Source organism: Pristis pectinata, chromosome 10 (genome assembly GCF_009764475.1).
Source record: "Pristis pectinata isolate sPriPec2 chromosome 10, sPriPec2.1.pri, whole genome shotgun sequence".
Classification (NCBI taxonomy): domain Eukaryota; kingdom Metazoa; phylum Chordata; class Chondrichthyes; order Rhinopristiformes; family Pristidae; genus Pristis; species Pristis pectinata.
In genome coordinates this window covers 38092117-38108024 of record NC_067414.1, presented here as the reverse complement: position 1 = coordinate 38108024, position 15908 = coordinate 38092117, and the positions used below count along the sequence as shown (strand labels likewise).

The following is a 15908-nucleotide window of genomic DNA, read 5'->3' as shown; positions in this document are numbered from 1 at the left end:
GCATATGTGGTGGCAAAGGGTTGGTCAACATTTCAGGTCAAGACCCTGCATTGGGACCATGTCTCCATAGTTTCTAAATTTCCAGAGTTGGCAAAGTATGGAAATGTAGAGAACAGTGAGGAAGATAGCAGTAGGCTTCTAGAGGACATAGACGAGCTGTAGGAATGGGTGGACGTACATTCGGTGAATTTAACAGAAAATAGTAAGAAAACTTGCTAGTAGCTGAAGTGTCGGTGACCATCAGCCACATTTACATTGTTGAAAAATGAACCAGAAATCAAGAGGATAAAACTTTTGCTCAGTGAACTTTAAGCATTTGTTTTATGTACAGTGATAACTTGCAATAGGAGTGGTACAGTAATTGACCTCTGTATCTGCCAAAGGAACATAAAATTCTTGGTGGTGTTCTCCCAATTGCTATTAGCAAGCCTCATTTGTAATGTGATTGATAAACTTGATAAATTTTTGGATGGGCTATGTGGTTAAATCAGGAACATGACGCTGATGTACTTGTAGACAACTTTATGAGTGTTTAGATACAGCAGCCAATTAAGATGACAAATTATATGTTGACCTTTATTCATCCTTAGTATCCCACTAGTAAATCTCTGAATCCTCTCCATAATCTTATTGAATGGGGTAGTAAACACAGGGTGCCATATGGATTACTCCTGCCTCTGTACTTTCGTCCTTCAAATTTGAAGCAATATATAGTTGATGCAGATCATACAGTTGATGTTAATGGAATTTCGATAGTTGACAATGTACCAAGCTATTAACCAGTTGGCAAAATTAAAGCCCCTGGGAGAAGAGGGACAGTGGCTACATGAAGACAACATTGAGTGAGAAAGCACTGCATTTTAGGATCACTATCAATTTCTTGGAGAGGATTCAGAGATTTACTAGTGGGATACTAAGGATGAATAAAGGTCAACATATAATTTGTCATCTTAATTGGCTGCTGTATCTAAACACTCATAAAGTTGTCTACAAGTACATTGCAGGTCTCCCTGAACCTTAACACCTGTTAATTGCCCTTAACTAAAAAATACTTTATTTTTCTATTTTTTTCCACCAAAGTGAACATCCTCACATTGCTACTCATTATTCCATCTGGTGTGTCCTCCTCACCCCATTCACCTCGCTGGTCTATTATCCCTCAGAGCATTTCTACACTTCCTGATAACCCACACTCCAGCCAAATATGTACCATCAGCCAACATGGATATACTGTATGTGGTCCCCACATCCAAATCATTATATGGATTGTGAACAGCACCCATCCCTACTGGACCCCACTTGTCCTACCCTCTCAATCTTAAAATTACCCATTTATTCCTACTCTCTATGTTCTCTCCTTTAACCTAATCCTCAACAGAGATATTATTCATAACCCCTTAATGTGCTCTGAGTTTGTGTGATATTTCTGTGACATCTTATCAGAGGTTATGTGAATGTCCAAATAGTTCCTCCTATCTATTCTGTTGTAACAAACTCAAAAAAATTAACAACTTTGTTAAATGTGATATTCCCATCCATGTGCTGATTATGTCCAATCCTTTTGTTTATTTTCGAAGTTCTCTGGCACTAGTTCCTCAATAATAGATTCTAGCATTTTCCATGCTGCTGATGATGTCAGGCTAACTCGCCTGAAGTTGCCCTTTTTCCCTCTCCTTATTTTCTTAAATAATAGGCTTACACTTGCCGCCACCTATCCTGTGGGAACTGTTCTAGAATCTATCGATTCTCAGAAGACGACAGTCAGTGCAACTAATTGTCTCAGCAATTTCTAATTTATTTCGATTTCCAGCATTTGCAGGGTTTTTTTTTCAAAATGCTACAAATACACAGCAGGTTCGAAAAATAAAGGTAATGTTTCATTTGGTCTCACCCTGTTGCCTCTGTTCCAGCCATCCCACCCCAATCTTCACTACTAATGAAAACTAACCTGTTTTCTCTTTCCACAGATGCTGCCTGACCTGCTGAATTACTCCAGCATTTTCTGTGTTTATTTAACCTTTTGTGTTGATGCCAGTGACCCAGAAAAATGGAACCCCTGCTCTTATTCCTAATCTCATTATCCCTTTACCAATTAGCAATTATCTTGGGTAATAATTTATTGATTACAGCTCTTGAGGTCTATTTTTTAAACTTAGTTTCTTAGTCCTGGCATACTCCCTGAACCACTTGTTTTCTCTTTCCTCTTGAATAGGAAGGATATGATTAAGCTGGGAAAGGTGTAGAAAAGTTTCACAAGAATGTTGCTGACACTTGGGGGGTTTGAGTTATAAGAGACTGGACCAGCTGGGACTGTTTTCCTTGGAGGAAAGGAAGCTGAGGGCTGTCCTTTATAGAGGTTTATAAAATAATGAGGGACATAGATAAGGTGGATGATCAGGCTAGAGGATTCTAGAACTAGATGGCATATATTTAAGGCAGAGCGGGGAAAGATTTAAAGGGGACTTGATGGGTAGGTTTTTCACACAGAAGGTGGTGGGTATGTGGGACAAGTTGCCAGAGGAATTAGTAGAGGAGTGTACAATTACAGCATTCAAAAGACATTTGGACGGGGTCATGGATGGGAAAGATTTAGAGGGATATGGGACTACCTCAGGAAGGCACCTTGGTTGGCATGGACGAGTTGGGCCAAAGGACCTGTTATTTTGATGTGTATAAACTCTTGTTTTCACCATGAATCACAACACTCAACTCCTTCCTTACTATTTCCAGTATCTTATGAAGTAGTTTAACATTACATTTTGGGAGGACAAGCCAGGGTAGGGCTTACACAGTGAATGGTAAGGCTCTAAGGTGTACGTTAGAACAGAGTGACCTGGGAATACAAGTCTATAGTTCTTTGAAAGTGGCGTCACAGGTAGATAGGGTTGTAAAGAGAGCTTTTGGCACTTTGGTCTTCATAAATCAGGGCACTGAGTACAGAGGTTGGGATGTTATGATGATGTATAAGATGTTGGTGAGGCCGAATTTATCGAGCATTGTGTGCAGTTCTGGTCACCTACCTACAAGAAAGATATCAGTAAGCTTGAAAGAGTGCAGAGAAAACTTACAAGTATATTGCTGGGACTTGAGGACCTGAGTTCTAGGGAAAGATTGAATAGGTTAGGACTTTATTTCCTGGAGCGCAGGAGAATGAGGGGAGACCTTATAGAGGTATACAAAATTGTGAGGGGTATAGATAGGGTGAATGCATGCAGACTTTTTCCCCTCAAGTTGGGTGAGACTAGAACTAGAGGACATAGGTTTAGGGTTAAAGGTGCAATATATAAGGAGAATCTGAAGGGAAACTTCTTCACCCAGAGGGTGGTGCGAGTGTGGAATGAGCTGCCAGTGGAAGTGGTAGATGCTGGTTCAATTGCCACATTTAAGAGAGGTTTGAATAGGTACATGGATGGGAGGGGTTCGGAGGGATATGGTTCGGGTGCAGGCAGATGCAACTAGGCAGGAGATCAGGTTGGCATGGACTAGATGGGCCAAAGAACCTGTTTCAGTGCTCTAGTGCTCTGTGACTCTATTCAGCCTATCAAAAGGAAAGGAATTTACCATATGGGATTCTCTTTACTGTTCGCCATCTATCCTGCTAAGCATTGAATCTCCTACAACAACATTACGCATTCAATTCTTCCATCAACATTCCCCTAGTGCTTCCCCTGACCCCTCTGTCAACCTCTGGACAAAGTTTAGACAAGGTGTATTTGCAATTAACAGAATCATTACCGGAAAACAAACGTTATTGTCCTAATTACTCCCTTCTGCCTTGCACATTCATCCCTTCTGACATTCACTCTCTCTTGCTATTTCCATCAAATTCCCTCTCCCTTTCATATGTCTTTTGTATTTGCCTGAAACCAATTGCAACTCCAACAGTATCCATTTCTGTTAGGTCATTGACATGAAATATTTTTGTTTCTTTCTAGATGGTTGTTATCCGACCATCATTTTCTTCTTTAATTTCAGATTTCTGCTGTCAACAGTATTTTGCTTAGTAAACAATAGGAGTGGTGTATGATTATTTTTAAATGTAGGATGATTGCATTTAGTAATCACCGTGTATGTGTATTTGATATTTCAATAATCAAAAACCTCTTAGAACATCCTTTGTACAGCAGACATTTTCTAAGAACTATTGTAGTGACCAGGAAGTGTGGTTGCTTACCAACCATGACATTTATTGAGAATTTGAAAGTCAACATAAGCTTGTTAATCTCATTTACCATAATGGTGCTCCCTATGTTAGTTATGCCATGTAAACTAATCATGTTCTTGGATATTTTAGATGACACACAAGTTCAACTAGAAAAGCATTTATTGAAGACCATTTGCACTGACATTTGCAACCTCCTTTTCAACTTCGTGGCTGGAGACCTAATGATGGCAGTGGAAACCTACACATCAATAACCTCTGAGGTGATGAGAAATCAACAATTGTGTGAAATTTATCTGAATATTCTTGCTCTTTGCATGTGCTGAGGCTAAAGTTGTATCCTTTTTAATGTCCAGCTCAGATTGAAAATTTTGGCAAAGCTAGCTGAGGAAACTAGAGGTCCTCTCTTGAAGCTTCATAACTCTTTGAATGGCAAAGTAAGTTTTAATTCTTCCATTATTGTTCAGTAAGTACTTTTTCCTCAACCTTGATTTTACAGCTGTTTCTGTATATACTGTGTCATTGTGTGTAATCTTAGGTTAGAAGGTCTCAATATATAGGGTTTTGCATAGATTGTGCCTTTGAGATCTCCCTCTGTTCCCAGGGCAAGCCTGCAAGCTCTCCCTCCAATAGGCTGTTTCCATTGCTATCCTGTCTTCACCCGCTTATGCCCCTGCAGATGATCACTCAGTGACTGCCAGAATAGATCATCTAGCTATCCTGTAATGTGTGATGGTGTTATCTGAGTTGTTATTTGTTGAGTTACATTCTGATGTCAGTGTCTCTACATCAGTGCTTTGTCTTCTTGCTGCTCTTTTTAAACTTTACCTCAATTAGAATAGGGGGGTAAGAATTAGCACTTATTGTCAGGGGTAAGCAGAAAAAACTGACTGTACATTGACTGTGGTCCATCGACTGCAGTTACATTCTTTCACACATCAAGTGTGTGAGGGTGAAATTTCATTTCCAATGAAGAGTGTAAATAATCCGAGAATCCTGGATCCTGCACATCCTTGCATTATCTCCATGATTCTGATGATGTACCCTGTCAAGGGGGGGGATGATGTTGGGGCATGTTGTCTTTCGTATATATATTCACAAGATGTCGACAACACTGACAAGGCCAGCATTTGTTGTCCACCCCTATTTGTTTCTTAACTGAGGGGGCAGTTATGTGTCGACCATAATGGTGTGTCTGGAGGTACATATAGAACAGACTGAGTAAACAACAGAATGATGTGCTCTAGACAGTGAGACAAAAGTCCAGGTAGTAGGGGAATGGAGAGCTTATGAGTGAAGTAGAAGTACTGAAGAAGGAATCAAGAGACCAAGATGGTAATCTTCACAATCCTGGACAAATCATGAAAGTACTTACAAAATTACAACCAGGTTACCCATTGCTGACCTTCACCATCACCTGTCCTTCTGCCATTCACTTGTCTGGAGATCTTCCTCCTGTGTGAAAAGAAGAGGACATTCCATATCCTGTTGACTTCCTCTCCCGGTGCTTTGAAAGTAGACCCTAAATCTTGGCTGGGAATGGGACTGTTGTGTAACATCCTTTGCCTGCAATTGTGAAAAACATTCATTGACACTTGTCAATCCCAGAGGTATACTCAAGTGGTAGCTGACTTAAAAGAATTAGGCAAGCCGGCAATCAGCTGTGCTATTGATTCTGGCAGCCTGTCTACTTAATAATGAAACTCTTGCGTTGTTTTATTTCCTAGTTTTGCCCTCATAATTTGACACTGGTATTGTCCAATTCGATTCTGAGTCTAACACACAGGAATATCTATGTATATCAACATTTTATCAGCTTACTCATGATGTTGGAATTAAATTGCCTATGACCTTTTTTTTATTTTATGAAATTTTCAGAGGGCTTTTTACTTCAGAACTGTTGTACCAGCGAGTTATTTCAGAGAATTGATGGGTATAGACTGAACTAAACTTCTGTACTCAATTTCAAAGTGTCTTTTATTAAGGGAGTAATGTTAATATTGTAGGCTGTCCATGCAGGATCTATTCTAATTGAGATTTTCATGACTGAAGAATTAATTAGACCATAGAGAAAAATAAGGTGTGACAAAGGTGTTCTGTACCTTTTGATAGCAGATCGAGAAAACTAAATGCTATTAATTTTAAGATTGTACCTGTATAAATTTGAGGTTGAAGCTGGAGAAAGCGGTTAATTCCAGCTCAGCAATCCTATTTAGCCTGCACTTGAAAGTGGTGAAGCAACAAAATTCAGAAGCAGTGAGTACTCATCAAAAGGTTTAGTGAAGCATTAAAACAGAACCAACTCCTTTAGAGGAAATTTTCTGATTGAGTTAATCAGGGCATTTGGTTGACTGACTTCTTTTATTTCCATTCAGTGCATTGAAGAGTTTCTTTCCATTTTGGATGGTGTAACAGATGTTTGTGGAATTATGCTGAAAAAGGGAGAGAAAAAGAAAGAAAGGTAAAATTCAAAGAAAAATTTGTATATTGGAAAATATAATTTCTAGTTAAAAGAGGTTAAATTAGTGTGATTTGAAGCAATTTTACTTGGGTAAATCTGAATGTAGTCCCTTTAAGAGAAAACAATAAATAACAACATTAGTTGCCTAGAAATTGAACCCATTTGCACCATTTTTTTTATTTGTAAACAGTGCCTAAAATACAATATTCTCCTGTATTGAACTGTTTGCATCCATTTGTAGTAAAGTCCCACCCATCAGGAAATTGGACCAGGCACATCCAGCTGTCAGTCACCCTGACATAGCTTTCATTTGTCCTTCATGTTTCCCTTGCGGGATGATATCCTCAATGTGCCCAGTGTTCCTTTCAAAATTAACAACAGAAATTAGGTCAAAAGGCCACAACCAACAACATTTATAATCAGCTCACAATTACCCACTCCCATCCCCACTTTCTCCCTATCTCCCGTACCAATTTTTAATCATCTCCATGGATTGCATGGAAAGACCTCTATAAAAGCCACTTGTATGGGTCAATGTGTGGATGATGTAAGCAACTGCTATTAATGAAAGGTACAGGTCATGTTTTAATACTCTTCAAGGGAGAAAGTTACAGTAAAAATTTCTTAGTCTAAGGCTGTCCCAACTTCACTATTTCTTCTTTATTATTTCCAATTTAGCACTAACACAGTAGAACATAGAACAGTACAGCACAGGAACAGACCCTTTGGCCCACAATGTTGTTACATTAGTAATAAAATGCCCAACTAAACTAATCCCTTCGACCTACACAATGTCCATATGCTACCATTCCCTTCACATTCATGTGCCTATCTAAGAGCTTCTTGAACGCCCCTATTGTATTTGCCTCCACCACCACCCCAGGCAGCACATTCCAGGCACTCACCACTCTCTGTGTATAAAAAATAAATTGCCCCACTCATCTCCTTTGAACTTACCTCCTATCACCTTAAATGCATGTCCTCTGGTATTAGACATTTCAACCCTGAGGAAAAGATACTGACTGTCTACTCTATCTATAAACCTCTATCAGATCTCTCCTCAGCCTCTGCCTCTCCAGAGACAACAACCCAAGTTTGTCCAATCTCTCATCATAACACATGCCCTCTAATCCAGGCAGCATCTTGGTAAACCTCTTCTGCAAAGCCTCGACATCCTTCCTATAATGGGGTGACCAGAACTCGATGCAATACTCCAGATGCGGCCTAATTAAGGTTTTATAAAGCTGCAGCATAACTTCCTGACTCTTGAACTCAAGGCCTTGACTAATGAAGGCAAGCATGCCATATGTCGCCTTTACCACCCTATCAACCTGTGTAGCCACTTTCAGAGAGCTGTGAACTTGGACCCAAAGATCCCTCTGCTCATCAACACTGTTAAGGGTCTTGCCATTAACAGTGTACTGTCTCTTTTACATTTGCTCTCCCAAGGTGCAACACTTCACATTTCGCAGGTTGAACTCCATCTATCGTTTCTCCACCCATATCTGCAACTGATCTATATCCTGCTTAATCCTTTGCCAGTCTCCTGCACTATTCATAACACCACCAATCTTTGTATCATCTGCAAATTTACTAACCCACCCACGTACATTTTCATCCAGGTCATTCATATACATCACAAACAGCAGAGGTCCTAGTATGGATCCCTGAGGAACACCACTAGTCACAGACCTCCAGCTAGAATAAGTTCCATTGACCACTACCTTCTGTCTTCTACGGGCCAAGCCAGTTCTGAATCCAAACAGCCAATTCACCGTGGATCCCATGCATCTTAATCTTCTGGATGAGCCTCCCATGAGGGACCTTGTCAAATACCTTACTAAAATCCATGTAGGCAACATCAATCTTCTTTCATCAATCCTTCATCAAACCTTCATCAATCACCCTTGTCGTCACCTCATCAAAAAACTCAATCAAGTTAGTAAGGCACAACTTGCCCTGCACAAAGCCATGCTGACTGTCCCTAATTAGGCCATGGTTTTCCAAATGCTCATAAATCCTATCCCCAAGAATCCTCTCCAGTAACTTCCCTACCACTGACGTGAGACTCACCGGTCTATAGTTACCAGGATTATCCCTGTTTCCCTATTTGAATATGGAACAACATTAGCTACTCGCCAGTCCTCTGGAACCTCACTTGTGGCTAGAGAGGACACAAAGATATTGGTCAAGGCCCCAGCAATCTCATCTCTTGCCTCTCTCAATAACCTGGGGTATATCCCATCAGGCCCTAGGGACATCCATTTTAATGGTCTTAAAGAGCTGACATTACCTCCTCCTTTATCTCAAAATGCCCTAGCATATTAGCATGCTCCGCACTGATCTCTCTGTACTGCATGTCCTTCTCTTTGGTAAGTACTGATGCAAAGTACTCATTAAGGACTTCACCCACATACTCTGCTTCCAAGCATATGTTCCCTCCTTTATCCTTCAGTGGTCCTACCCTCTCCTTAGTTATCCTCTTGCTTTCGATGTATGTATAGAATTCCTTGGGATTCTCTTTAATCCTACTTGCCAAGGACTTTTCATGGCCCTCCTGGCTTTTCTAATTCCCTTCTTGAGTTCCTTTTTGGCTTCTTTATAATTCTTAAGTGTTCTGTTTGATCCTAGCTTCCTAAGCTTTACATACTTTTCCTTGTTCTTCTTGACTCAATTCACCACCTCACTCAACATCCAAGGTTCTCTTACCTTGCCATCCTTGTCCTTCCTTCTCACCAGTACACAGAATTATTTTAAAAATATCTAAAATTCAATTTCTAGCCAACTTCTCAAAAATGTCCTTGCAATGGACTGAGATTATTTATTTCAGGAAGGCAATTTATTTGTCTCCTAATTCCTCAGCTATTCCAAATATTATTTCCTAATGTTCTTTTGGGAATTTGTCAAATCGAAAATGTAGACAGTATTTTAGTTTTAGATTTGAGCTGTGTTGCATGTAAATCAGATCAATGCAGAATAATTCCAGATCTGAATTCTCTGCTGACACACCTTTGAAACCTGAGTTGACTTGCATCCAAAATGCCCTCTTGTCCTAGGCAAGTCCTGTTCCAACACAGGCAGGCATTACTTGAACAAGTCAAAGCCACTGAGGACCCAGCACTAGTTCTGCATCTGACGTCAGTTCTGTTGTTCCAACTTTCAACACACCACATGCTTCATGCACCTGGCAGATGTGTACCACAGATTATCAGTTTCCTCAGCAGCAAGGTTCCTGAGGTAATCTCATAACTGTTGAATATTTTAAAATTGCTGGTTCTGCTTTAGAATATATATATTATATATAAAAGTTGCATATTGCATGGTACTATTTAATTTATTTTTATTTATTCATTTTCAGGATCTGAGTGTTGTTAATGTAAATCAAGTTTCATCAAACCTGTGCTAATTTTTATCATGGTTCTTAGCAGCGAGCTGCAAGAGTATTTTCTGCTCAGTTGGTAATATTTTTGAGAATCAGAGTATGCAACAAGAGTATGAAAAAAGGAAGGGGTCCACGTGAACATTAGCTCCACAGAGAATGAGGCCAGTGAAATAGTTATGAGGAATGAGAAAATGGCAGAGGAGTTGAATATAATTTGTTTAAGTATAAGGCGAATTTCCCATTTTAAAACTGATTAATGACAGCAAGGAATTAAATACTGTCACATCACAAGAAATAATATTAGCCAAGCTAATAGGCCTTAAGCTGAAACAGAAAATTCTTGAAACACTTAGCAGTTCGGGCTGTGGAAAAAGAAACGAGCTAAAGGCTGATAGTCCCCTAGGATCCCAAAAGAAGTGGCTTTTGAGTTACTGGATGCATTAGTTGTAATTTTCCAAAAATCATTAGATTCTGGAGGTATGCCAGAGGATCAGAAACTGCCAGTGTGACACCCTTCTTCAATAAGAAAATTGCAGAAGTGGGTAATGATAGGATAATAAGTCTAATGTCTATTATTGGAAAAAATGTCAGAATCATTTATTAAAGAAATAACAGCAACACTTTTGGAAAATTGTAATCTAATCAAACAGCTTCATGAAAGAGAAATTGTGTCTGACAAATTTATGAGATTTTTTTTGAGGAAGTCCTGACCAGATTGGATAGAAGGGAACTAGAAGATTTATTTGGACTTCCAGAAGGTGTTCAACAAGGTTTCTCACAAGAGAAGAGCCCATGGATTGCGAGATAACATATGGAATAGATAGAAGAACAGGCATGAAGCAATGAATAGGGATAAGGGGTCATTTACAGACTGGCAACCTGAGACCAGTGAGGTGCCAGTTATTACAACTGTACAAGGCACAAGTGAGACCACACCGAGAGTTCTGTGAACAATTTTGGTCTCCCTATTTAAGAAAGGATATTATTTCATGGGAAGACGTTCAGAGACCACCCACTAGGATGACTCCAAGTATGGAGGAAAGGTTAAGCAGGTTGGAACTCTACTTACTGGAATAATGAGAGGCAGTTTTTATTGAAAACAAATAAGACTCTTAGGAGGCTAGATAAAGTAAACACTGAGAGGATATTTTTCTCTCATGGGAGAGTCCAGAACCAGAGAGCATTGTCTCAGATTAGGTGGGCTCCTATTATATAAAGGAGAATTTCTTCTGTGAAGATTTTGAGTCTTTGGTATTCCTTCCCACAGAGATGTGAAATCAGAATCCTTGTCTGTATTTAAGGCTTAGAAAAATAGATTTCTTATCAATAAGGGAATCAAGATTTATGGAGAAAATGGACTTTAAGGAAAATAGATTTGCTGTGAATTGGATGGAGGATCAGGCTTGAGGCTTGAATGGGCTGCACAAGTGCTCTTGTGCAAATCTCTGGACATTGGCAATGTGAGGAGGTATAGACATTTGGAAAAATAGACAATCTTTAATTATCAGTGAGTTTGCAGGATTTCCCTCCCGAGAATGAATGAGCAGGGTAACTTTCACATGTCTGGTCCAAAGAGCATGCATCTTGTTTTTTTTTCCTCATTTAATTGTTTTGTAATCTGACAAGGAATTAATGTTAAAGCAGCAGAAATAAAATAACCAAATGTCTTGGAGGTGAAGCCTGAGCGTCATTGATCTTCAGTGATTTCTTGGGTCTGTTATGACTCTTGTGTTCTCATTTTTGGGGCATAACTGCTTAAAATTAAAGCCTTGGTTGTGCCATATTCTACTCTATTGTGACTGCTTGCCTTGTAGTCTGCAGCGGGTTTGGACAGTGTCCCATTGGCACCCAAGAGAAAGAAAGAAAAATACTTAATCTGTCTCAAAAATGTATAGGTTTTGTTTTCAACATCACATCATTTTTTCCAGGGCATAACCTTCAATAAATGGAGCCTGATTCAACTTGCTGCCTGCCTGCACATATTCACGTTGAATGTGGAGGGACAATACCACCACAGAAATGATAGCTTTTGACAGGAGGCAAAGCTGAGGTTGGCACCTTACCTCGCACAAAATCTAGGAGGCTTTTAAGTGTTTCTTGTATTCAGAGACATTTACAAACTATTGAGATTCCTTTTTAAAAAAAAGCACCTGGCTGATGTAAGATTGGAGAGGTGGATTCCCCAACATAATGCTGGGAATTCCAGCGTGACTGGGCTCCACTCTTGGAGTCGGTGGAATCCATTGATGAAGGACGGGGATGGGTATATCTTCATTTGAGTTATAGCAGGTCTGTGTAAATTTGGGACTTCACTGGGGTGGCTGAACACTGGCACTTAAGCAAAAACTTTTTAAAGCTTGTGTTTCCCAGTCACTCATAGTCCCCCACAATGTTGTATGTTACAATTCTTACATGAGAAAGAGTTTGTTCATTGAGATTCTTGACAACACTAAACACATCATAAGATTCCTTGATGGTTTAGTCAGAAAATTAGCTGGAACAAAAAAAGTGAGGCCTTTTGTTTTTTTTCTCCTCAGGATCAATACAAACTCCTAGTGAAGTATCAAGGTCTAGTGGTGAAACAACTTGTAGGTCAACACAGAAAAGGCAAAGAAGATGAGGACTCTGGAGAATGCAACAATATTGAGAAAGAGGCAGAATGTAATGTAGAGGCAGTTCGAAAGGAGCTGCAAGAATTAACACCGTTTGTCAAAGATCTTGTGCTGAAAGCCAGAAAGACTTCGGTGACAGAAGAGTGAAATTACATTTCACAAGAGTGAAATGAGATCTTCTGGAATGGTTAAATTTACCAATCAATTTATGCATTAAAGAATGGTAATTATTACAAATTTAAAAAACACCATTTGCATATTAGTCACAGGATAAACTGACGTTCTGCCGTAGATCATCTTGATTAAATTCATAACATAGGTAATAACAATTAGTTTAATAAAATTATTGGACCTACAAGTCCTATCTATTTTGGATTGTAACATCGACATTTAATGGTTGGAGATAGAATGTAATTTTTCTTCATTGTCTAGTATATTTCAGATACAGAGAAAAGAGTAAGACTTTACCAATCTGCTCAGATGAACACTTGCTAATCTGTTCAGACTGCCATATTTATTTGGATGTTCTCGACTTTTTATTTGAGATAGAAAGAGAAATTATTCCTAACTGCTTTGTACCTTGGTTAAACATTTCTAATGATGGGTCAAAAAATAATTATGATGGGGACTGATAATGCTGCCAAATCTTTGCTGTGCCATTGTACAAGAACCTGCACAGAAACAGGCTGATTTTCTCATAAAATGCAAGGTCTGATGCTCTGCAATTTTTAAACACACCATTCTACCAATCGCCCTGTCAGATACCAGCAGTCCTTGTTTGTCCATATGGTGTAAATGCATGTTAAGCTGAAATAAACTGTTAGTAGCCAATGTAGGTAGGAAAAAAGGTGTCCAAAAGCAAAATGTTGTGAATGCTGGAAATTTGAAATAAAAACAGAAAATGTGATAGCTTTCTAGCTGAAAGAAGTATTGAAATGCTGAAGAACTTTTCCCAGTTCTGATGATAGGCCACTATAAAACACAAGTCATTTCTCCATGGGGGCTGCCTCACCTGTTGAGCACTTCCAGTACTTTTCTGTTTTTATTTAGGAAAAAGCAGTGATATTTTTAAAAGATTTGTGTCAGTTTGCATAAATAATCTTAAATAGCAAACAAAAATGCAGATGTTGAAAATCTGGAATAAAAATACTTGTTAAATTATAAAGTCATTAACTTTAAACATTAATGCTGATTCTCTTTCCAAAGATGCAGTCTGGCATCTATTTCCAGCATTTTATGCTTCTAAGTCATGAACGGTTTGCTTTTAACACATAAACTTGTCTAATACTTACCTGTATTTTTGAGTTGTGTATTGTAGAATCAACATAGCATAAATTCCCTGAAAACCAACCTACAAATTGCTTCTGAAATTATGAATCCTGTTTTGTAAAGGGAAGTTAAAATGTTACCTAATACTACAGCAACAAAAATATATTTTCATTAAAGAAAATGAAATTCATCAAACAAAAGTTTATATTTAATTGAATTCTAGAGTTATGAAAAAAACTCGCACATTTCTCTGTGTCTTTGACTGTCCTTGTCAGTCTGTGACTTAATAGACTGAGAGAGACAAATTACCTGAGTTGCTCAGTCTACCAAGTTACCTGCCCTTAGAGTGTGGGCACAATGGAAGGGTTTGTTGGACTGTGGGCAGAGGATCTGTGGAGGAAAGGGAGGCATTTGTGGGGGTGGAGAAGTAAATCTGTGAAGGAAGTAGGAGAACGGTCGACATCTTCTTTGGTGCTAGTTTGCTAAATTGTCAGAAGTTCAATGCTGCCTTCACCTTTGCACAGTGATTTAGATGTCCAGTGCTGTTGTAAATTTTGGAAGGTACACCCAATGAATAAATAAAAGCAAATTGAATTGGCACAAGAAAGTTCCCTTAGATCAAGGTTGTAAATAGATAAACTACTAATTATAGGATGTATAGTACATTGTGCTCCTTGCTAACAGAGGATTAACTTTCCAAAGGGCTCTGGTGATAATAGATAATATTTAGTAAGTAATGCAAAGCGCTAGAAAACTTCATCTGACCACAAAAGCTTAATTTGTTGTTACATGTTGGTACTGTTAAATACATTGGATATTTGCAGCAGCATCTAATATTTTGCCTCCAAAATTCAGTTCCACTGAAGTTCCTGCAATGATGGATAACCAACTAATGCACATAATAGTGTTATGTGCAAATTCAGTGTCTGTTTTAAAAAGTTCAAAGGCAGATCTCAAATTCCTGCATGCAACAATAAATCAAATTATTGTGAATTTATTCTTGTGACTATTTGTTCCCAGTAATCCACTTGTAAATAGAGTTTTCCTTTGCTTTCAATGTTTACTGCATTCAGAGAGCATATAACTATTTTAAATTAGGAATTGTGCATCTTAAAAAGTGCTGCTTTGTACACTGCAATTACAAAAACACAGTGTGCATTCTTATGTGTATGTTTGCCCGACTGCCAGGTCACTTCAGTACAACTTGCTTTGGTGTCCATGTTTTAAAAAAAATAACAAAAAGGGTGAGAACTGTTAAACTTTAGTGTCATTGTTATTTCCAATTATTGGGGTTATTTTTAAGGATTATGGAATAAACCACAGTTACGCAGTCTTGCATGATTAATATCCTTAACTCTTCGGACAAAATTACAACACAAATCCAGAGGGATGTGTTCCACAAAAGTAACAAGTCATAGAATTGTACAACACAGAAATGGGCTCTTCAGTACACCATGTCTATGCCAACCTTTTGCTCATCTACACTAATCCCATATGCCTGCATTAGGTCCATATCCTTCTATGCCTTGCCTTTTTAAGTGCCTGTCTTAATGGCTCTTAAAACTAGTGATTGCATATGACCACCGCCTCATCTGGCAGCCGATTCCAGATATCAACCTGTGTGTGTGTGTGTGTGTGTGTGTGTGTGTGTAAAAAGAAAACCTTTCCCACAAGATCGCCTTTAAATCTCCTTCCTCTCAACTTAAACCTCTGCCCTCTTGTTTTTGATACCCCTACTATGGGAAAAGATTCTATGGCTCCTATAATTTCATGTACCTATCAAGTCACCTCTCAGTCTCCTTCACTCCAGGGAAAACAAACTCAGCCTATCAAATCCCTTCCCATAACTAAAGTCCTCCAATCAAGGTATTATCCTGATGAATCTTCTCTGCAATCTTTCCAGCACAAGCACATCCTTGCTATGGCATGACAACCAGAACTGCACAGACTACTCCAGGTGCAATCTAACCAGTGTTTTTTCAAAGTTGCAACATACACTGTATTCAATTTGCACCTTGTCCA

At 38.8% G+C, this 15908-nt stretch overlaps 1 protein-coding gene across 1 annotated transcript in view; it reads left to right on the top strand.

The window, feature by feature from the left end:
• The window catches only part of ufl1 (UFM1-specific ligase 1), a 52665-nt gene extending 37520 nt beyond the window's left edge, over positions 1 to 15145 (top strand). Inside the window, exons 15-19 of the mRNA XM_052025163.1 lie at positions 4295 to 4425; positions 4519 to 4599; positions 6538 to 6623; positions 9680 to 9860; positions 12543 to 15145. Of these exons, the coding sequence (XP_051881123.1) occupies positions 4295 to 4425; positions 4519 to 4599; positions 6538 to 6623; positions 9680 to 9860; positions 12543 to 12764 (701 nt within the window). The 3' untranslated portion in view covers positions 12765 to 15145. The remainder of the gene's footprint in view (positions 1 to 4294; positions 4426 to 4518; positions 4600 to 6537; positions 6624 to 9679; positions 9861 to 12542) is intronic.
• The last annotated feature ends 763 nt before the right edge of the window (positions 15146 to 15908 follow it).